Source organism: Pelecanus crispus, chromosome 1, assembly GCF_030463565.1.
Source record: "Pelecanus crispus isolate bPelCri1 chromosome 1, bPelCri1.pri, whole genome shotgun sequence".
Lineage (NCBI taxonomy): Eukaryota > Metazoa > Chordata > Aves > Pelecaniformes > Pelecanidae > Pelecanus > Pelecanus crispus.
In genome coordinates, this window is record NC_134643.1 from 85,890,630 (window position 1) to 85,914,116 (window position 23,487).

The window sequence follows — 23,487 nt, forward strand, 5'->3', positions numbered from 1 at the left end:
TATGCCCAGGTGATGACAAACGGAAAAATTGTTCTCAGTGGCCAGAAGCAAGTCAGCATCTCTGGTGGTAAGTTCTAGGCCATATTACTTGTACTTCAGAGCATCATTCTGAGCACCAGAGCATTAGTAAGTTTTGTAAGAAGGGATGAAAGTAGAGAACTGCAGCTAAATCAGGTACTTTTCTTAAACCCCATGACCTGTCACCAGTCACAGTATCATTTGCTTTTGCTGCAGCATCTAGCCAAACCCCCATACCATAATAAAATTGACCTTGTTAGTTGAAAGATGAAAACTTTGTTGTGATCAAACACCAAGGAATGTAACCTTCTTCTGTTTTATTTCTTGCCAAGGAGTATTTGCAGTTTCACAGTTACTCTGTGACATCCAAGTCTTCACCAATTAGAAGACTAAAACTTTTTGAAGTTTGAAATAATAGGTGTCCCATTTGACAGGGATATTTAGTAGTTAACTGCTTGGATTTCATTGCACTTTCAGAAGTCTGCAAATACCCACAAATGACAATGATCCTACCAATCACAACAAACTGAACTTCATTCTTTCATTGCTAAAAATATGCTTTCTTGCAGAATCTGTTCTATTTCCAGTCTTCAGTAGGTGGCTTAAGTCAGCCTCACTCCACATATAGGACTTGTTTAGTATTTGCCATCTTTGGTCTTTCTCTGGATATTCATGCACTATGGCTGCACAGTATAGGTTCCACTATGGTTTAGGGAGAGGCAACCCATTCATCAAAAGGCAGCTATGTCACATGATGGACAAGCTGGAGAGGTGGGCCTGTGTGAACCTCATGAGGTTCAGCAAGGCCAAGTGCAAGGTCCTGCACCTGGGATGGGACAAACCCCGATATCAATATGGGCTGGGGGATGAAGGGAATGAGAGCAGCCCTGTGGAGAAGGACTTGGGGGTACTGATGGATGAAAACCTGGACATGAGCCAACAATGTGCGCTTGCAGCCCAGAAAGCCAACCGTATCCTGGGTTGCATCAAAAGAAGCGTGGCCAGCAGGTCGAGGGAGGTGATTCTGCCCCTCTGCTCTGCTCTGGTGAGACCTCATCTGGAGTACTGTGTCCAGCTCTGGAGCCCTCAGCACAAGAAGGACACGGAACTGTTGGAACAGGTCCAGAACAGGGCCACAAAAAATGATCCAAGGGCTGCAGCACCTCTCCTACAAGGACAGGCTGAGGGAGTTGGGGTTGTTCAGCCTGGAGAAGAGAAGGCTCTGGGGAGACCTTATTGCAGCCTTTCAGCACTTAAAGGGGGCCTGTAGGAAAGATGGGGACAATCTTTTTAGCAAGGCCTGTTGTGACAGTAATGGTTATAAACTAAAGGACAATAGATTTAGACTGGCTATAGGGAAGAAATATTTTACAGTGAGGGTAGTAAAGCACTGGAATGGGTTGCCCAGAGAGATAGGAGACCCCATCCCTGGCAACATTCAAGGTCAGGTTGGATGGGGCTCTGAGGAACCTGATCTAGTTGAAGCTGTCCCTGCTCACTGCAGGGGGGTTGGGCTAGGTGATCTCTAAAGGTCCCTTCCAACCCAAAGCATTCTATCATTTTCCCTTCATGAAATCAGCTTGAAGCCATGTGGTTTTTCCATATTATTGGGAGCTAATACTAAGGTATGTAATGGTGTGTGACTCACCAAAACTTATGTGAAAGCTTAATTTCCTGTCTCTGCTCTAGTAGTTGTCACCCATGTAGATAAGAACTTCATATTTCCTAGTGTTAAGAGAGTTCTCCCTTAGGAGATTGGTCTATCTCCTCAAGTGTAGGAGGTTCTAGGTTTGAGGCCCAAAGGCAATGTTGTGCTCTTCTCATAGCAATCATGCACAGATTTCCCTGTCCAACTTTTACTCATCTCAGACCCTTCTCTGCAAAGCACCCTGCTCTCAGCATCCTTCAGTTTGTATCTGTTGTCTTGCTGATGGGAGTTGTTCCTCAGTCACTGAGAGGTGAATCTTGCTCTTGTACCCTGAGAAGTCAGCAAGGGACGTTTTGTCTTCTCCGAGCATTCCTGCTGGCCCTTAGCCAGCACACTGGGTCCTGCTTCAAAATTAGTATTGTTACGTTGGCACCCTCTGCACAGTCCTCTGGGCACTCCTGACCCCAAGCCTGGGTATTCCAAGAGCAGGATTCCTATTTCAGTGACCAGGACCTGTCCTCTGGGCTCATGCAGAGAAGTAAATGGAGGTCAGCTCAAGATTTCATCAACCATGATGACAAGTTGCTATTCTGTGTTTCAAGAACTGGGCCCTCATGACAAGAAAGACATTGAGGTGCTGGAGCGTGTCCAAAGAAGAGCAAAGAAGCTGGTGAAGGGTCTAGAGCACAAGTCCTGTGAGGAGCGGCTGAGGGAACTGGGGTTGTTTAGCCTAGAAAACGTAGGCTGAGGGGAGACCTTATTGCTCTCTACAACAACCTGAACAGAGGTTGTAGCAAGGTGGGGGTCAGTCTCTTCTCCCAAGTAACAAGCGATAGGATGGGAGGACATGGCCTCAAGTTGCACCAGGGGAGGTTTAGATTGGATATTAGGAAAAATTTCTTCACCGAAAAGGTTGTCAAGCATTGGAACAGGCTGCCCAGGGCAGTGGTTGAGTGCCCGTCCCTAGGGGTATTTAAAAGACATGTAGATGTGATGTTTAGGGACATGGTTTAGTGGTGGACTTGGCAGTGCTAGGTTTATGGTTGGACTGATGATCTTAGAGAAAATCTTAGATCCTTTCCAACCTTAATGATCTTAAAGGTCTTTTCTAACCTAAATGATTCTATGATTCTATTCCAGTATCCAACTTCCCTCTTTTCAAAGGTGCTGGTCAGCTGTGGATAAATATGTGGTCCTTCCACCAAAGATGAGGTTTGTCTAATCTCTTTTGTTGGCTTCTCCTCCCCTGTTTCATGTTACTTCCACAGCTGCCAGAGGTACATTCTCCATCACACTAACTGTCACTGAGAAGCTTGCCCCCAGTGCCAGGCTGTTGCTCTACACGGTGCATCCTCGTGGGGAGATAGTGGCTGACAGCTCTTGGATACGCAGTGACGTATGCTTCAAAAACAAGGTGAAAAGTTTGCTTTCTTATCAAGGCCTATATCAGCTGGCTCTGCTGAGAGAACAGTTAGGGAATGACTTCATCAAGAGCCTTGCACTAGGGATGGCCTTTAGGAATGGAAAAGGTACAGATGTGCCTGGGAACATGAGAAGCTGTCCCTGGAATTGACATGTATGGTTGGACTCAAACTAAATTCTCAATGGAGTGGGGAGAGAGAGGTGACTAGGGGATTACAGAGGTTGTGGATTTTTAGAGAAGAGGGATTCAGAAGGGCCATCTAGCGGTAGGAGCTTCGCCCCACAGAGAATAGACTGAGTGCTGGTGAAAAGTGAGATTTTCATCTATGTGCCAAGCTGATTCTCCTAATTTCTGTGTGGTTGTCTTGGATTTATTAATTTCCAGCTCCAGCTCGAGTTCTCTGAGAAGCAGGGTCTCCCCGGCTCTAAAGTCAGTCTCCACCTTGAAGCTGCTGCCAACTCGTACTGTGCCCTGAGAGCTGTAGATCAGAGTGTCCTTCTTCTTCAGCCTGAGCGAGAGTTATCTGCTGAAAGCGTAAGCCACATCCCCAGCCCTGTGTTCTTTTGACCTAGGGACATCCAGAATCACATTCCAGTTCCCACCAGTGATCTCTCTGCTGCTGGCTATGTTTTTATTTTTCCCTTGGAAACAGACATCTCAATGATTGGAGAAAGGTCTATGGCAGTTGTACATCTCAAAGACAGAGAGTGATAGTGGAACATTTAGTTTTGGAAAGCATGGCAATGTAAGACATGTCCTAAGAATATGCCTAATGTAAATCCTTGAAAGCATAGTTCCTCCCTGGGGAGCGATTATGTCAAAATTGGATTTTATGACTCAAATAGGCCTTGGGCCCAGAACAGAAGCTGTAGATGTCAGCTAGTATCTTGTTGGACTCCAATCTCCTCTCTGCATAACTCAGGAGTGTATCTCCATGCTTTTTGCTCAAGTTCACCCCACAAAGCCATTGCAGCTCGGAAGGAGGGGAGTAGAGTCCAGTCCTTCTTGTATATCACCAGCCAAATTGCTTATTCATCTCTAGGTAGGCATGAGTAGGCAAACCCACCACAGTCTATGGGATTGTTCAGGAGCCACCATAAACTTTGAATACACATGATTTTGCACCTGCCTGGGACCTTTCTTGTGTTTACACTAGTCATTCTCACCTCCCAGGTATACTACCAACTTCGTGTGAGTGATTTATATGGCTATTACTACAATGGGCTCAACCTGGAAGATGACAAGCCAGAGGAGTGTACCCCAGTCAAAACCACCTTTTTGGATGGCTTGTACTATGAACCTGTGAATGTCAGTCGTGATGGTGATGTCTATAGGATTTTCAAGGTATGTGCTCTGTGTAGTTCTTTAAGCGGGAGGTGTTCCAGAAGAATTCATCCACATTAGCATTAAACTTCCTCAGCTGGTGGTTCTTACTGCTAAGAGAAGGCAGATGATGCCTGGAACTGCCGAAAGTCTCTGATCACCCAGTTTCTGCCTTCTCATCCCCACCTTTTACTCAGGAAAACTGAGAATCACTATTAGATATATTTACTGGGATCCTGCCCATGCTTCAGTAGACATTTCCTAAGCAGGACCATGGCCTTGGCTCATGACCTCAGGCATTCCTAGTAAAGATCTGAGTCGGTGATGCAGGACACTTGTTTCCTGATACAGTTGCCTCCACCCCCTGCTGGCCCCATGGCTTAAGACCTAACGTAAGCCCCATCATTACTGCTCTTCACAGAACACCAGATGTCACTGCTCTGTAAAAAAGACATAGAGGTTGGAGACAAAGAGTTGTGACATTCAGGGTTGAAAGCGGGGGATGGGAGGAGAGAGATGAGGTATGATAACCCAGGTGGGAGAAGTGACATGTGCTGGTACCTAGTTCATGCCCTGAGTGACATGATTGATTCTTTCACATTCAGGGTATGGGCCTGAAGGTTTTCACCAACTCTGTGCTACGGAAGCCAGTTCTGTGCAATGAAGACAAATCAGATATGGAAGATTACCCTGCCAATTTTGACCATGACCGTGGCTATGGCACAGGTAAAGTGGAAGGTTTGTACTGTATCTCCAGTTCCAGTCTGTCTGGTCTTCAGAACTGTTGCCTGTATAAAATAGCAGCTAGCATGTTGAAGTTTTTCTGGGGAATAGGTCCATGTGTCCCAGTTTGCCTCTAGTAATCTCCTCCTGACAGTCCTTGCAGTAGGGTCAATTCTCTCTCACTTAGATACAGGGTGCATACAGAAAAGAGAGGGAATACTGGGATGCTACTTCTTTCATAAACTGATATTAGTTTTTCAGGGTTTTTAGGTCAGAACCTTTCATCAAATCACAATTCAATTAAATATTTAAAAGGAAATGCCAATGCAGAAAAATAATGGCAATTCCCAGTGTTAAGAATTCGCACAGTACTTAGCATACTTATCACATAGTCTCCAAAGCACTTTATAGATCAGCAGGAGTTATGATTATCTTTCTCCAAGTCAGATTGCTCAGAAAAAGAGTAAAAGTAACAGTCATAAGTTGTCACAAGGGAAATTGCTATTCAACACTAGGAAAAGTTCTTCCCCATGAAAGTTGTGCTACACTGTAAGATGTTCTCCAGGAGGTTTTTGAATCTCCATTGCTGCAGGTTTTCAAAACTGAGCTGGACAAGACCCTTGACCAACATGATCTGACTTGAAGTTAGTCCTGCTTCAAGGAGATTGGACTAGAGAACTCTAGAGGTTCCTCTCAACCTAGATTTTTTCAATGACTCTGTGATTCTATGATTCTAAGCCCAGCAAAATAAGAAATTATTGTTATTTCCATGATATGGCTAGGAAATCTGAGGTACCTCCATGCTAAATGAGTTGCTGGACATCACAACTGAGTCCATGGCAAAACTGGAAAGAGGCCTTGGTTCCTCATATCAGACCTGTATAGTTTGACTATATGAATAAAAGTAGTTTTTCAATGGACTGGATATTCAGCTCCAGTTTTAACTACTGAACAGTGTAAAAATGATTGAGTTCTCAGGGAGATTTGTAAAGGATTATAAGTTTTGGTGACAATACTGGCTACTGTTGCCCATTTGCAAATCAAAGAGAGCTAGTGGTAGAGGTTAGAGGCCTTTCTAACTGGATGATGAGACCTTGCAATATGAAATAAAGTGAAATGTCTTGTGAAATAGCTAAATTTTCTAGTATTTTCCCATGGGAAAAGAGAATAGATAAGAAACTGTTTCTTCTCATATCCTATATCTGTTAGAATTTTCCTCTTTTATGTGCAAAAGAATGGAAAAATGGTCAAATGGAATACTTAGTGTTTGTTTATGGTGTTGAGTATGTCTGACAGCAGTTCTGATTCTTCTGGCCTGACCTCTCTAATATTATATTTTAGCCATAAGCAGTCTTCTAGATGAGTCAAGGACGAGTATTAACACTGTTCGGAAATTCTTCCCTGAGACCTGGATTTGGGATCTGGTTCATACTGAGTGAGTATTTTTTTCTTCAATTCTTACCTCTCGTGTGGATTTTTGAGTTTATACGTGTTGCTGAAATTAATTCTGGGAAGAAGCCATGGAACATATGTCTGCTTTGTAACTGCGGGTCTCCTTTTCCCATCTTGCTTTATGACTACTGAGCTCCCAACCTTGTACACAGTGACAAACCTACTTGAACTGTGAATGACACCTGCTCTGTGTTCTTCCCTCTATCTTTCTGATGTGGAGAAAGAATAAGGGCTAAGAGTAAAATAAGAGCATTTGTTTAGGAGAGAGCAGGAGCAAAACTTGTTATTTTTCATCATGTTTTTTTAATTCAGCAGCAGAAAACTTGGGTTATTTTGTTTTTCTTTCCAGGCTATGATAGCATCTGTGATGAGAAAATATCCATCTTAACCATGCATCCAGGGGCTGTTCTAGAACATTAATCCAAATTTATTGGTTCTAATCTGTATGTTTGGGCATTATGGTATTTAAACAATGGTATTTCTAAATTTAAAAAGTTGAGTATTCTTCCAAGTGCTTTTTAACATCTCGTTCACCAGCACCTTACCTTTACTTCCAGCTTTATAGTATTTTTTTAAATGTGGAGAGGTATCTTGCAGAAAGTGAGATGAAAACAGGAATACTAACTCAAGCAAGGAGCCTATTCTATAATTTGGCTTGAAAATGCCAAAGATCCTTTCTCATTCTGTTTTTTTATTTTTCCTCAGTTCCAGGGGAGAGGTCAGTGTCTTTTACACCATTCCTGACACCATCACAGAATGGAAAGCCAGCGCTTTCTGCGTGCAAGATGATGCTGGGTTTGGCATCTCCTCACCTGTTTCACTGACAGCATTCCAACCATTCTTTGTGGATCTCACCTTGCCATACTCTGTCATTCGAGGGGAAAAATTTAATTTAATAGCCAACGTTTTCAACTACCTCAACAAATGCATCGAGGTATGATGATAGATGTTCCCTTTTACTTCTTATATGGCTTGTCTATTTCCCAGAGATCCCAGCATTCTCCTGTGTATTGCATCAGAAACGCAGAAATAAGTGTTTAACGTACACTTTAGCCTGACACATTACTCTATCACCATCTCTCCCTGGACCTGTCCCTGTGTCATAACATTAGGAAAATGTGGCCAATGATCACTGTGGCTGGTCCACAGAAGACAAGAATTTGCTCCTTATCCCTATATAATTTAGTTCTTATTTTTGCTCCTGAAGGAGCAACTTGAGCAGAGGGTATGGGTACTGTGCTGTGCAAAACACAATACATACTGAGCATGTCATATGTAGCAGTAACTCATAAGAAGACTTGATTAATGAGCACAGACACCTTGGTATACTTCTGTCAAAAACAGATACTAACAGTGGGCAGAAAAGTGACAGGTTTGCCACTTCGTCAGAGAAATGCCCAATCCTTCTGTCCTGGTACCATCGCACAGATTCAGATGACAAATAGCTTCTCCAGCAAGTCTCCCTTGGTCTGCAGCCTGACTTTAGGGGCAGCCTACTTCATTTGTAATCTTGCTCCTTCTTTCTTTGTCTCAGATCAGTGCCATACTGGCAAAGTCAAGTGACTACAAGGCAGAAGTCCTTTCACCAGAGGGCAACACAGCAAGGGTGTGTGCCAATGAAAGAAAAACCTATATTTGGGCTGTTAGCCCCCACAAACTCGGTAAGTTTGTCTTTTCACAACCTTGATATATTCCTGTTTGATCTTTCTACCTCTCTCACTCCCACCCTTTAATGCAGCATCTAACTTTTGTACCTTTTAATTAGCAAAGACTCTTTTCAAAATGAACCATAGATGGACCTTTTCTTTGAAAGGTTGTTTCTAAAACCCCATAGTCAGTATGACTGATTTCCTTCAAACTCACTGAGAGAAATGCAAAGTTATAGTGAGATGAAAACTGGATAAGCAGCGAAACAATACTGCAGAGCTGAAAAAAAGGAAAACTGCTGTCTCTCCTGGGTAACTGATAATAATGCATTTTGTTCCAAGTAAAAAACTCCTTTGGATTTCCAGTTTGCAATGACTGCAGGGGTGAAGTGAGCAATGCCTGCACAGCTGCTCCCTTCAGGGTCGCTCACCAGTGCTGCAGCAGCACCGAGGCTGCTCCTCAGTGTTGTCCCTCAGTCAAATTCCATCTGAAGGAAAGAGGCAGCAGAGCTCTAATTATTGCAACACTGCCCTAGGCCAGAGAAAACGCAGCACAAGGCTAAGAAGCAGTGGAAACTGGTAGTAAGTACTGTCAGTTTTTTGGCTAGGATCACCCCTATTTTGTTCCTTATGCTAGGGGCCCCAGCAACCACTTCTTGCCACTAGCAGGCAGACATGGAGCCTTCATGAATTTTTTTTCTACTGAGCTGCCTTCAGAAAGAATATATTTCTCAGCCTAGAAGAGGCAGTGAAAACCAGGGGTAACTGTAGGCATTGAAGATAACTTTCTTTTCTTGGGCTGGTGGGTGGTTTTCCAGGTGAGGTGAAATTCACTATTACTGCTGAGGCCAAACTGAATACCAGAGGTACAGGAAACAGTACATCCCCAGAAGAGGAGACAACTCGCAAGGACACCCTGATTCAAACCCTACTTGTTGAGGTATGGTAGGAAATCTGCATGTGCTTCCTGCTTTGTTGAAACTGCAATTCCTACAGCTGTGGGTTAGAAGCAGTTAGTTAGTGTGAGGAGGCAAGGCAGCTGACACAGATGGAGCTGTGTACAGTAGGCTTCTCCATGTGAAAATGAGAGTGTAAATCACAGCGATCAGTGGCATCCACTGTCCTCCTGCCACTGCCTCCTTCCTGGGACCATGAGCATACATGCCCTGACACCCCACAGATGTCAGCAGAGATGTACCCAGAAGGGAGGACATTCCATACCTTAGCTATAAGTGCCTTTAGCCTGTGACTCTAATACTGGGGAGGGGGGTGGAGGGCACATATAAAAGGAAAAGGATTTATCCTGAGCATCATAAAGCAGCAGCCATGTAGGATTAGTTGGACAGAGTCCCTCTCAGAGGCTGGAAATGTCTATTTGATAACTGCTTTCTAAGAAGGAATGTGCTCTGCACAGGGTATTGGGTAAAAGAGAGAGGGACCCATGGACCAAGAGGTATTCTAGTGGAGATAGGGTAGGACTGAGTACAAAGGGTGCACTGTCTGGACAGCCACATCCACATACTGTTTTACACCATTAAATTGTCATGGTTTCATGGTGATGTTCTACACTTTTCTTTCTCTTCCTGACCACTTTCCTGCAATCAAACAGCCTGAAGGTATTAAAAAGGAATTGACTCAGAGCTCCCTTGTCTGTACGAAAGGTAAGGCAAGTTCATTCATTCATTCCAGGGAGTCAGTGGAACTGCTTCACTGTCTTGTAGGCTTTGTCCTACAAGCCAGAGACTCTTCCAGGGGAGGAAAAAGGGTCTCAGGGTCAAGGTGCTGGGCTACAATTCAGGATTTTCAGAGATACCTTTGACTCATCGGACAGTCTCTGCACCATTTTCTTTACCCAGACTGCAGATTGTAGCAGTCACTGTAGTAATGCTTGCAAAGTGAAGACTTCTGGAAAAAAGATGATTTTAACAATTCTTGTTGTTACATTTTCTCATCAGGCATAAAGATTTCTGAACCAGTGTCTCTCAGCCTGCCAAGAAACCTAGTGCCTGGATCAGCCAGAGCTTATTTTTCTGTCATTGGTAAGTTTAGTACTTAGACTAAAAACAAAGGTAAATGGCATTTCTCTTGTGCTGCACCAAGTGCCATCATGTATACATGTGCAAAACTAATGTCAAGTTGAGGAAATACTTAATCTTGGTTTTAGAGGAAACATTTCCTACTTTGCAAAATGGCAAAAGTTGCTCAGGATTCTTTCATATCAAAAGAGGATTATTAGTCAAATTATTTCAATTTATATTGCATTTCAGATTATACTGCATTAGCATATCCTGTTCTGTATAGTAAAACAGTTAATTCAGCTGAAAGGTAAGATAAGGCAGACTTCTTCTTCAAAAAAAAATGTTGATTTCTTGGAAAGAAGACTTCAGAACTTTGCTGACTGCATAATTTCAAATTTATGCTTTCGCATAATGAAAAACATTTTCCAGTCAGTAAGTTCCCATTGAATAAGACTTTTGCATCCCAATCAACTCTACTAATCCTAAAATCATTATTAAGACTGACAATTCTCTTCAGTGAAATTTTTTTGAGGTTCTGAACTCAGATTGCTTTGTAAACACAGTTGTTTTGCATGCCTGGGTCAGTGTGAGGTGTGCTGATACTGTGCAATAGAGCCTCTGTAGCCCATCAGCATCATACCCCACACGTCATTCTCACATGTACACACAAAATGGGAAGCAGGTTGTAAAGGGCAGGGAAGTCTAACCCTTCTAAGGGTTCATAGCTGTTTCTCATAACCCATGCCAGCCAGTATTGCTGCTCAGTTTTTTCGTCAAATTCTCAGTTTCTTCCAAGTGTCCAGCATCCAAAGAAAAAATAATAAATGGGGGCACTTCAGCCTTTCTTCTAAGCTGTCTCTTTGGTTGCTGTGATGACTCCATCTTGGTCATTGCTCTTGGGTTCATAATAAGGTAATATAAAACAATGTATAATGCTGTGTAATAAAAACATGTGTGAACTGAACTGACTTCTTATATCTTTCATTCTTCAGGAGACATTTTGGGTACAGCCCTGAGGAACATGGAGAACCTCCTCCATATGCCTTATGGATGTGGAGAACAGAACATGGCCTTGTTCACACCCAACATCTATGCCCTGGATTATCTGAATAAGACTGGGCAGCTGACTGAAGAGATTAGAGTCAAGGGTACTGGATATTTATCCACAGGTGAGAGGCTTTCAGACTCTTCCATCTAATATTGTGATTGTGTGCATTGAACTCTAAAGCTCTACATGGTGAACACTGATGTCTAAATTCTAGCACCACATTTATTGCATAGGAGCAGGCAATGACAGCACCCCAAAGAAGCATGTCATACTTCCAGGAGCAAAAGCAGCTAAAATTCATAGTAGCTGACATTATTCACCAGACACACATTACTTAATATTAAATCCGAAAGTCTTACTGCTTCAGTTCAATAAACAGCAGAATGAGTCCTTTTCTGTGCTAAGAAAATATGCCTTCTTTATTGTGTTTTCAGGGTATCAAAAACAGCTATCATACAAACACCGGGATGGATCCTACAGCTCCTTTGGGCCACGAGATAGGGAAGGGAGTGTATGGTAAGTGATGACACTTTCTATTTCCCTAGCGCAGGATCTTTAGGCTTTGAAAAATGATCAAAGTATTAAGTGATTCTTGTTTTTAATAGACTAAATGGACATAGCTCAATTAATTTGGATCCCCTAGTACAGGAGAGATTAATAAACTGGAAAGAGTGGAACAAAAGGATGGTAAGATGATTAGGGGCTGCAGTACATAACGTTCAAGGGGAGGCTGAAGGAACTGTGTTTGTTCAGCCTGTAGAAGAGGAGGCTAATGAGAAACCTAGGTAAAGCTTTCTGCTACCTGGATGGGGACTGTAGAAAAGACAGAGTCAGACTCTTGTCAGGGGTGCACAGAGTAAAGACAAGAGTTTGTCCTTGCTCAAGTTGCAACAGGGAAAACTCCAACAGGGTAGAAGGAAAAAAAAGTCTTCCTCAGGATAATGCTGCAGCACTGAGACAAATGGCCAGAGAGGACATCCCTGGAGATTTTCACAACATGATCGGACAAGAGATGGAGCTTTGAAGTTGGTCCTAGTTTAAGCAGGCGGTTGGACTGGAGACTTCCAGAGGTCCCTTGCCATCTAGTTTATTTCATAATTCTATAAATTAAGATTAGAAATTACTATCATCAATCATCAAGCTGTGTGTGTCTACACTTTAACACTGCTCTGAAAGAATGGTTTGAGCACAGTAATGGAGAAAGCTCAGGTCAGTTTTTAATATCAGGATTTAACTATCTGATTTATTTTAAACTTAAAAAACACTTGTTTCTTTTACCTCAGACATTATGGAGTTCATTTTATGTCATTTTCTATGCATATCCAGTTGCTGGTAAACAATCTTGGTCTTGTTCACACCTTACCTGCTTTCTGTTTCTGGTTCGCCTCCAGGCTCACTGCCTTTGTGTACAAGTCATTTGCACAAGCCAGACGCTACATCTACATTGACGACAATGTCCAGTCTCAAGCTTTGATCTGGCTGGCAAGCAAGCAGAAGTCAGATGGCTGCTTTGAAAATGTTGGGTCACATTTCAACAATGCTCTGAAGGTAACTGAGACAAGTATAGTCCCAGACTTCCAATCGGGGCATTGGAATTGATTTGGGTTATTTCTGCCAGACACAAGCTTATCACCACACCCTTACTACTTCCTATTACTGTCCTCTCATGTCTCTCATGTTCAAGCAGGGAATGATTTTTATGTCTGCCATTGGTGATGAGGTAGAAACAAGCAGAACTTTCTGAGTCAGAAGTCTCAGATTTTATTTTCCACCACTGCATTATGTGTTCAGCCACAAGCTATAATGTGCTTTATTGCATATGTGCAAAAGCCAAGAAAATGCATAAAATCATTTTGGCTTTATCCTGAGTGAACTTGATCTTTCTTGTTCCTGTGCACACAGGGAGACAGAAGTTACTTCTGATTGCAAATCTAACTGGTATCTGAACTAAGAATTAATTAATATTTTGTTTCCTTCTAGCATATCTGTACTGACCTGTTCTTTTCTTGTGTTTTCTTCAGGATGGAGAAGAAGGTGAATACTCACTCACAGCCTATGTTGTGGCAGCACTGCTGGAGGCTGGACACTCTGCTGCGGTAGGTATTTGATGCTGTTATGCTCTATTAGCCTAGTCAGTGCACAAGTCATAGTCCTCACATCTGTGTTCTTTAACAATGTGGTAAATACTGATTGTAGGACAGTAGGGTCAGCTGAGGAAATCTGTTTCCAGAACCCTGCAGATGCCATAAGTATTTGGTAAGTTATAAATCAGTTATGTATCCAGTTCCTATGGATTACTTTGAAAAATCCCTGAGAAATCCAGTTGTGTTAAATAATGGTAGTCTATGTAGGTGCAAATTCCAGACTGAATTTGCCCAGTCCAAAGTCCAAGCCATCCAAATCTTCAGTCCTACAAACTCTCTCTGTTCATTTAGATCCAAGCTGTGTTTCCATTTCCTTATGTCATTATTAATAATGGAAGGAGATGATGAGCTGCTGGTTGGAATATTTGCTAGGCACACACTTTGCTCTCTGTGATACACTTCCTGCATATCTTTGAGACCCTGGTTTTTTGCTGATTTTTTGTTTGTTGTGAAATGGAGAAGATGAAAATTGTTCCCAATCTGACCAATATGTTCTAGGCATGCACTGAGTTTTGCAGGTCCCCCAGATACTGTAGTATGGGGCATCATTTAAGCACTTGAGACTGGCAGGATAAAAACATTGTGCAGAACCAAATAGTTCTTCAGCAACATGAATTTAGTTCCCAATATCTTCATAAGAAGTTCCAAAACCCGGTGCCACATCTATAAGTGAAGCTGCATAGACAGGACATGGTTAGTAGTGTGCTGGTGATGTCTGAGCTGAAGTAGAGCTCACAGAGATAGTCTGTAAGGCTAAAAGGGCTGAAGAGTTATCTTGATAGCTATAGCTAGCAAATGAGTAATAGCATCCCTCTGAGAGTGCTTGCTTCATCATGAGGTCTCAATACACTTTATGTAGTTCTGTAAAGATGATCCACATTTTAGAGCTAAAGCAACCAAGGGACAAAGGATTCATCTACATAAGGTCATCTCACAAGTCAAGAAAAGAACCAGTGCTCTGTTAGTCTGGCCATGCTGCCTCTAAATAAATGCAGAAAGAAGGCAGCACTACTGGAAGGGCATTTTTTACAGGATACACACTGTAGGCCCTTAAACATGCCATGGATCATGTATATTTTTAGCACGAAGGGTCAGCAATGGCAGCTTAAGCAGTGATGGGAGTATTTAAGGAGAAGTTGTGACACAAATCCAAGTACCTGACAACTCTACTATGTTTTGCATTACTAGCATCCTGTCATTCAGAGTGGCATGAACTGTTTGGAGACTGCATTTGGCAATGGGGTCCACAACCTGTATAACCAGGCCCTCTTTGCCTATGTTTATGGCTTAGCTGACAATCAGAAAAGACGCCAATTCTTCCTTGAGAAGCTGGACAAGACAGCTACCAGAGATGGTAAGTGCAGTATGGCAATGATACAGGCAATACAGCTGATTGACCTGTGGTATGACATAAGCTATTCTGATGTACAGTTTTCTCATTCGTGTTACTCCCTTCCCGTTTCAGGCCTGCTATGCTACTGAATTTATCTCTACTAACTTTCTGTCTGTCTCTTTTGGCTTCCTAAAAGATTGAGCTGTGGCCTGATTTTCTTAGCATTATGAAATAATGTAGGTGGGGAGAGACCCTGGAAGTCTCAGTCCAAGGTAGTGGAAGATTGTACCTAGTTTCCCCATTAGCCTCCTCTTCTACACACTGAACAAACCTGGTTCCCTTGACTATGTCATGTGCTCCAGGCCGTGACTGCCTTAGCATCCTTCTGCTGCACTCCCTTCACTTCAACCCCTCTTTGACTTATACAGCCCCCTTTTATCAATTCCCTTTCCAGGCCTTCCTGTTTTCTTTTCTGTCCTGGAACTACACCTTAACCAGTTCAGGACACTGATGGCCAAAAAAAACTTTGGGGTAAAGGCAGAGAGGGAATTGTATGCCTGTCTCCCACATTATACTGTAGTGAATTAACCAGCAAGCAATTTTTCCATGCTTTTTACACCCCACTTTTCTGTTTTCAGGTGGTTTAGTTCATTGGCAGAGAGAAAATAAGCCACCAGCAGAACATTTCCCTGCCTTCTACTCCCGTGCCGCTTCCGCTGAGATTGAAATGACCAGCTATGTGCTCCTGGCTTTGCTCAACAAAGCCAAACTCACTCCAGAAGACTTATCTTACATTTCTCGCATTGTGCGCTGGCTTGTCAAACAACAGAACCCATATGGCGGTTTCTCCTCCAGCCAGGTAACAACAGGGTGTGGTAAAAAGAAAGCTTCTAGGAGCAGTCCAGCCTGCAAGCTGGATCTCGATAGTATGACATATCTTCCTGACTGCATATTCGCTTGAATAATGTTTGATAAATGGTGCTCGCATAAGTCTCCTTGTCAGGGCACATCATGCTCTTTGTAGGCAGCTTCATACATATTTTAGTTTTAGGAAATGAGAATTTACGTGAATTTCAGTTAGCAGTAGACAGCAGTCACTGTTGACACAGCATTATCCCAGGTTTTCTGGGATAATTAAAATCTATTGCCCCAGAACTTGTATCTTGTCTCAGCTCTTTGCAAAGTCCCCCTCCATTTATGAGCACTGACAAAGCATCAGGGAATTAGGAGCTGTGCTAATCTCATGCACCATCTTACAGCTGGTTATCTATCTAATTAGGGATCATATTGTTCTTTCCAGGACACTGTTGTTGCTCTCCAAGCTTTAGCCCAGTATGGATACCTCACCTTCTCTAAAAAAAATCTTAACACAGTCAAAGTCAACTTCATGGAGTCCCCCAGTAAGACTTTCCAGGTGGATGACAAGAACCGATTCTTACTGCAGCAGGCTTCCTTACCCACTGTTCCAGGGAATTACAGTGTGGAAGTGAATGGCACTGGCTGTGTCTATCTGCAGGTAAGCAAGCTGGACACTCAGCAACACCCCTTTGAGAACTAAGCAGGGGGTCCTCCATACCTCATTGCCCTCCATACCTCATGACGAAACCACAAAAGCCTATAAGTCTGTGACCATCTCACACTTCCCATCTCTTTTAGACCACCCTGAGGTACAACATCTATTTGCCGAAAAAAGTTGCAGGATTTTCTCTCTCTGTACAGCCAGTCAATGCATCCTGCACAAGCAACTTCCCACCAAACTTTGACCTTGTCATCTCCACCAGGTAACTTCTTCTTATTGTCCTGCCCCCTTGCATTCACAGTTTGGTGAAGCATCCAAGGAAGGATTTAAGTACAGGCAGTTAACTGCTACTCTGCAGTGCAGGGAGACAAACAGGATCATTAGGACCTGAAAATGTCATTCACTGGTGTATCTTCATTTGCAGACCAGACTAAGAGAACCTTTCTCATTTTAGTTACACAGGCAACCGCAACGTCTCCAACATGGCTATTATTGATGTGAAGATGCTCTCAGGTTTTGTTCCCATAAGATCTTCCTTGACAAAGGTAAAGAATGCAAGAAAAGTGAATGGTAAACCCTGAAAACATAGGAAGTTGATAAAAATAGTCTCTGATTAGCAAATTGGAGCTGTGGGAATTCTGCAAAGTCCCTGGGCATAGCCTTCTGTCACATACTCTGTATCTCAGACTTGTAGCTGCTCATCTGTGGAAGACAAATCTGTTAAGAGTTGCCAAATCCAGTAGCCCAGCAGAGACGAGACTGCTGCAGCTTCATATCCCCAGGTCCAGCCAACAGCAAGGCTGAGTGTGTATACCCAACAGGCAGACATGCACACTAGACATATGTATACATACATTCAGATGTTACAGTTTGGTGTCCTACTCCTCCATATAAATGTACTTTATATATAATTCATGTACTTATATGTACTCCTTTTTATATGTATGGGGGAAAAAAAGCTGGGTTTTAACATTTGAAATATTTTATTTTTGTGTATTTTTATAGTAAAATAATTTTGCTCCTTTACTTTTCTAAAACTTTTTTACACTTTTTGTTTTTAAAATATACAATGCACTAGAAAGTGAGTCAGATTGAGCTGCAGAAATGGTCGTATAACTGTGAATTCTCATTGAAATAAGAGCACTCAAGTTAATGATAAAAGTCACACACAGCAAAGCTGACTAATAAAACAATTTTCCATTGTGATTGGTTTGCACTCATCATCATGAAAATACTCAACTTGCATTTCTTATTTTGGCCACGAGATGTCAGGGTGGCACAACAGGAGCATTGCAGCCACTTCAAATATACTTTGATATCGAACAGTTATTTTTAAGTCTCCTTGGCAAGTCTCCTATGTTAACACGGCTATCATTTGCCTTATTTAAAGCTTCAGTACCAGAATTCTGTTGTGGATCACATAGACATCAAGAACAACCACATCTTTTTCTACCTTCAGAAGGTGAGTTTGGGAGGTTTCTTTTTGGTTTTATTAAATTGGAAGTTTAATACAGATAAAAGAATAATCTCATTAACAGCAGATTAACAATACACGTCTTAAAGATGTAAAGGGACTTCACTCAGTCCAACATCAAATATATATACACAGTAGTTGTAGTCTACAGTGAAGAGAGAGATATCTGTCATTCCTTTTTGTGAAGAATGCTGTATGATTAAATAGCATTTCACAAACATTGCTAAGTTACATACCATATTCCAAAAGTTCCCATTCTACATGATATTCTTCAGCCTCTAAGTGACACTTCTCATCAGTTGATCTGAGAGCGTTTTACAGAGAATCAGTATCATCCCATCCCTTTTAGAGAGATTTCTGCATGAAAAGAATAGCCCTCCCACATCAATGACATTAATAGAGGGAATGAGAGAGGAGAAAGATGAAAATCAAAACACAAGGGATTTTAAAATACCAAGAAGAGGAGAGGAAGCAAAAATAAATAGTAATAATATCTACCTCTCAAACACTAATTTTTATTAGTTGGTCTCCAAGGATCTAATAAGGAAGATTAGAGTCAGTATTCTGAATTCACAGAGAAGCTGAGATGTTGAGATGTGAGAAGTTTACCCAGCAAAGCACCAGTGATGCAGAAAGTTCTCCAGAGCCCCTGTCCATGGCTCCATTCTTATAAAGACATCAGCAAGACAAAAACAAGGACGAAGGGAGAAGAGGGCAGGGGCACAGTCTCAGGCACGCAGGAGAAAGTAAGGAGGAAAGTTTGCAACATTTGACTGCAAGAGTGTGGAATGAGGAACAGAACCACAGGGGAGGATTATGATCTTGAGTTCAATGTGTTGAAAGAGAGAAAAGTGGGGAGAAGATTCATAGGGATGCTGAAGGTGATTTTAGCTGGGAAAAGGCAAGGAAAGCAACTTGCAGTGAGAGGATGAATGCCTATGTGCTGAAAGTCGCCAGAACCAGGGAATGGTTGGGGTAATTGGCAATGGAAATATGAAGAGGAAGAAAGAAAAGAGCACATAATTTTAGCAACAAAACATATTTAGCAACAGCTTTTAAAAAATTATCTGATTTGACATCAGGTTTACAATCTGGAGAGAATTGTAGAATGGCACTTTGTCACACAGTCTGACCCAGAAATGCATCGTTCAACCTTAGCCTCAGGGGTAGATATGAAAAGAAAAAATCTGATGCATTTTCTTGTCTTGCCATTTCCAGGTCTCCCGGAAGGAAATCAGCTTCTCCTTCAGTGTGGAGCAAAGCCTGCCTATCTCAGATATCAAACCAGTGCCAGTACATATGTATGATTACTACGAAACAGGTAGGTGACTTCAGTGTGGAGCAAAACCTGTAAATTCAAAGTATTGATCTCAGCATTAACAAGGTGCAGACAGTGGATTTTCCCATGGTCTCTCTGTGCAAGCTTCTTGTCACTTTTCTGCATTTGCTGCCTTTGTTTCACAGGAGAGTCAAATGGAGAGCAAGCTAGCAATTCTGCTGCTTTTGATTACTAGACCACAAAGGGTTTGCAGAAGCATAGACAGTTTCTGCCCCTGTCTTTTCATTTCTTGCTTAATTTCAACATAAAGCAGATTAGAAAGTTATAAATCAGGAGCTGCTTTTTTACAAACTACATACAGAAAGAAGTGTGGTTCCACTTTCTTTCTACAGCTTGAACACTATGGTTAAAATCAGCAACTCAAAAACAGCAGTGTTCCTGGCTTCCCTGATCTGGCTAATCTCATATTTTTGCTTTATATTGCCACAGTAGGCTGCAGTCAAAGAATAGTTAATAATTTAGCAAAGTTAAATACTTCAGTAGGAATGACAGTCCCACTGAACCCAACAGGAGTTTAAGCACCTAACTAGAAAATTAAGTGCCTGACCACCTTTCTCGATCTGGCTTCAAGGAACTAAAATTGCATCAGACATTACCCAGTTGTGGAATTTGTGTTAACGAAACTGTGGCTCAGGTTCCCCCATGCTTTTCTCAAGCTTGGTGCAAACTTTGGGAACTGCATCCTAGCAGATGAGCAGCAGTATCCAGAGAATTGACCCTGGAGTGCATGTTCTGCCACCTGATCCACATCCTGGGTAGTCACAGCAATGATGTGTCCTGACAAACATGGCCAGAGGATTGCATTGGGCTCTGACTGTGTATCTGTGCAACTGGGTGCCTTGATAACTGGAAGACTACCAGAAAATCTATCAAATGTTCTCTGGTTCATAATGTGTTAATCACAGGTGCACATGGACTGGGGTCAGAACGATTTCTCACTCTCATGCAAATGTCATCTTCCTTTCTTCTTTCCAGATGAATATGCCCTTGCAGAATACAAAACACCCTGCTCCCCGCCTTCCAACTGAAATCAGATATGTGCCGGAAGAGGTCATGGTTCAGAAGGTATCAGGCAAGCATTTGTGGAGGAAGAAGAGGATAACAGACTTGGTTGTTTCTGGGAGGGCAATGAAAATCATGTAGAAGAATGAGGAATAAGCAAATCCCAAATTGCAGTAGATCAGAATGACCTATTCTGGCCCACACTTCAAAAGAGCTTGGGGTCAGTGTGGATCAGAAACTCCAGATAAAGTGCTTTTCCTAACAAGGGAGATACTGTGCAATTGTTAACCCTAACCATCCATCTTTTTGGAAATTCATGACATATATTCCAGTGGGAGCTTTATATAAAGGCAAACTCCTAAATGTGTATTCTTGACCACAGGTTCCTCTTAAGAAATCCAAGATTAGGAGAATAATCTGCTGCTGCTGCTTCTGTAGATTTTATTTGGTTTGGTCTTTCCATTTATCCTGAAGGAAGATTCTGAAGCAATTACTTTGATCTTCACATTTTTCAGTGACTGAACTGAATAATTTACAGATGTAAGAATTCTAGTCACAGGAAGATAACTTCTATGCAGTTTTTGCTCCTATTTAGAAAGTTTCTTCAGATCAACATCTCATATTTTACTGCTCTTTGTAATAAAACCTTCTGACTGGCAATGCTATTTGTCCCAGTCTCCACTCCTTGTTGTACCTAGAACAGGGTGCTGTAGGGTATTTCACAAGCTAAAATATTCATACCTTGGACATGTCAATTAATGACAGTGACATCCTGACATCAGTGACATCTTGTGGCACAGACAGGATCAGGGTGCTGGCCTATGTGATGGAAGCTTTCTACCTAAAGCCTAATGGTGGGCAAAGCTAGATAGCTGTAACACAGAAACTCTTTGAAAAGGGGTGGATCCAGTGGAGCCCTTGGAGGGATAAAACCAGCAAGATTTGGAGGGAGTAAAAAATGAAGAAAGCCACAAGGAGCTTATGATGGGGTGGCAAAGTACAAGAAATTGCCTGTCATGCTTTCTGCATTTAGTGAACAGGTACAGCAGACAGACACACACTGTGGCTACTGTCCCTCACAGTCTGCAGTGACCTGACATGACCTTCATCCTGACCAGATCACACTGGTGGAAGGACACAGAAACCTACCACATATCCATAACAATCTAAGCAGACATCTGCCACTTGAATCATATCACTGAGCTGCTGTTTCTTCAGTCAGGGTGTTAGACATAGTCCTAGTTACAGTCTTGGAAGAGACTAGCTTATTTATCATGAAATGGGTTTCTCAAATCAGATTTTGATTCCTACACTTTACTCAAGAGCAATGAGCCTGCTGTAAGGCAGGCTGTACACAATAGCACAGGAGGTGGTAGGAGGGGAGCAGCCCTTTGTACACCCTGAAAGCATTGTTCAGTAGGGTGTCAGGCTTGCCCAGAGATGGTTCAAGTGAAATTAAGCCTACTGCACTGAGCAGTGAAGGAACCTTTGTGCTAAGGGACAGCCATAGCAGAGACCCACAGGCTCAATGTAATCCCAGAAAGATACAAAAGAAATTTGGAAGCTGTAGAAGCACATACATGTTGGTTTGGAAGGGACCTATGGAGGACATCAACTCAAACCTCCTGTTCTAAGCAGAACCACCCAGTAGAAACCTGCAACTCAAAGCAGGAGACAATTGCAAAGGAAGAATCTCCGCTGTCTTCCCAGGACTTCAGCACTGGCCTGAGGGATGTAAGCTCTGTAAGATGAGGTACAACTGTGAGCAGTGTATCAAGATGCATGATTCAGGCAACAGCAGACATCCAGACCTGCAGGCAGACCTGTCGATCAGGTCTGCACTGCACTTACTGCTGTAGTTCCAAACAATTTACCAAATGTTAGTTCCCCTTGCAGCCAAAAGCAATCATGCATAAGTCCTTCATTGCACTGTAAAAGGCAGTCATCCAGGAGGTTCCCTAAGGAAAGACCCAAGGAGTGGGAGAGAAAGAAATGAAGGACATTCTACATGAAAGCTGTAAAAATATAATCATCCCAAAGACAACTTCCTTTCTTCTTTATGTCTTTCACCAACTTTCACATGCTTTTAAAAAAAGAACTGTAAAGTGATTTAGCACCATGTATTTCCACTGAGATAAGATCCCAGAACCTAAAGCCTAAAAGTCAGCAAAGGCTTATGGACATCACCTGTCTTGCTGCATCCAGGACAATAATGTATCACTTGTCCCTGACCAACAAAAGCAAAATGCTAGGGACTATCTATGCTGAACTTCTAGCCACACTGTGTGAAGCAGTATTTTTCTGCAGGGGGTTTTCTCCTGTGAGCCACACATTAACATATGTGTATGTACACACACCTACAGACAAGGAGCCTACTCATCAATCTGTTTCTCCCAGTATGGGTATTTCTTGGCTTGTTGCCCAGTTTTCTGCAAGTTTAGATATGCAGTAGGGTTCTTGTGCTCCAATGAGTTGGGTTATTACAGCTGTCTTTGGTTTAGTCAAACACAATACCTTCATTACAAACCTTACCACCTCTGTGAGTGAAGGGATTGTAGGGATGCAAAATCAGTCACTGATCTTGTCTTGGACAGTCTTTGTGAACCAACCTCTGCTCAGGCACTTTCATGGATAAAAGCCAAAGGCAACTTCATAGAGAAGAGAAGCTTTTCCTAGAGAAGCTACTGATGGGACTCCAGCCCTCTGGGACCCCAAATCACATTGCAGTTAAGCCAGCCTAACAGGTAGGTGTTGCTGAGCAGCATAGTCTTGGTTCTGCTCACCTTTTTCTGCCTTTGCTCCCACCCACGCTCTCCTGACCTTTAGAGTGGTGCTCAGCTTGACCCCACACAGAGCAGGTCAGCAATAGGGACCCAACTCAAAACTGACAAGATTTAGTGGGAAAAAGTATGTTTCTTCCTTCTGTCTGCTTGAACAGGCTTACCATGGGGTCGGGGAAGCAGTAGGAAGCAGGCAGGAAAAAATGCACTGTCCCTTTCAGCAAGGCATGGATGCAGCTCAGCTACATCAGAAAGCCGTGCTGTAAATCTTGGGAGCTTTTGCAGAAAGCTGAGCAAGCAGTGTGTCAGCACTCCACGTCCTGCCCCTTCTTACCGTCTTACAGCACAGCCCTGCCTCCGTGTGTGCTCAGTGGCTCCTGCTTAGGGTCACGACTGTGGTCTCCAGTTTGACTTCTTGGGTCTTTCCCTCTTTCCACCCAAAACCCCAGCAACAGGATAAGTCTTCCATCCCATTACTATAATTTGCCTGCTTGTGTTTATGGACCTAAAGACAATGTTCTGACCCAACTTAACAAAGCCAGAGAGCTCTGGTCTCTGACTGCTCAGATCACAAAGGTGGTAATGGGAGTGCGTCTT

The 23,487-nt window shown here is 42.6% G+C and overlaps 1 protein-coding gene across 1 annotated transcript in view; it reads left to right on the forward strand.

Moving 5' to 3' along the window:
• The window catches only part of LOC104029089 (ovostatin), a 31,756-nt gene extending 11,620 nt beyond the window's left edge, over positions 1-20,136 (forward strand). Inside the window, exons 13-35 of the mRNA XM_075727992.1 lie at positions 10-67; positions 2,935-3,080; positions 3,474-3,623; positions 4,263-4,433; positions 5,018-5,154; positions 6,484-6,570; positions 7,293-7,521; positions 8,122-8,248; positions 9,052-9,173; positions 9,843-9,894; positions 10,189-10,272; positions 11,244-11,420; positions 11,734-11,815; positions 12,691-12,847; positions 13,321-13,395; positions 14,632-14,797; positions 15,415-15,635; positions 16,077-16,292; positions 16,433-16,557; positions 16,750-16,840; positions 17,686-17,757; positions 18,988-19,090; positions 20,084-20,136. Of these exons, the coding sequence (XP_075584107.1) occupies positions 10-67; positions 2,935-3,080; positions 3,474-3,623; positions 4,263-4,433; positions 5,018-5,154; positions 6,484-6,570; positions 7,293-7,521; positions 8,122-8,248; positions 9,052-9,173; positions 9,843-9,894; positions 10,189-10,272; positions 11,244-11,420; positions 11,734-11,815; positions 12,691-12,847; positions 13,321-13,395; positions 14,632-14,797; positions 15,415-15,635; positions 16,077-16,292; positions 16,433-16,557; positions 16,750-16,840; positions 17,686-17,757; positions 18,988-19,090; positions 20,084-20,136 (2,901 nt within the window). The remainder of the gene's footprint in view (positions 1-9; positions 68-2,934; positions 3,081-3,473; positions 3,624-4,262; positions 4,434-5,017; positions 5,155-6,483; positions 6,571-7,292; positions 7,522-8,121; positions 8,249-9,051; positions 9,174-9,842; positions 9,895-10,188; positions 10,273-11,243; positions 11,421-11,733; positions 11,816-12,690; positions 12,848-13,320; positions 13,396-14,631; positions 14,798-15,414; positions 15,636-16,076; positions 16,293-16,432; positions 16,558-16,749; positions 16,841-17,685; positions 17,758-18,987; positions 19,091-20,083) is intronic.
• The last annotated feature ends 3,351 nt before the right edge of the window (positions 20,137-23,487 follow it).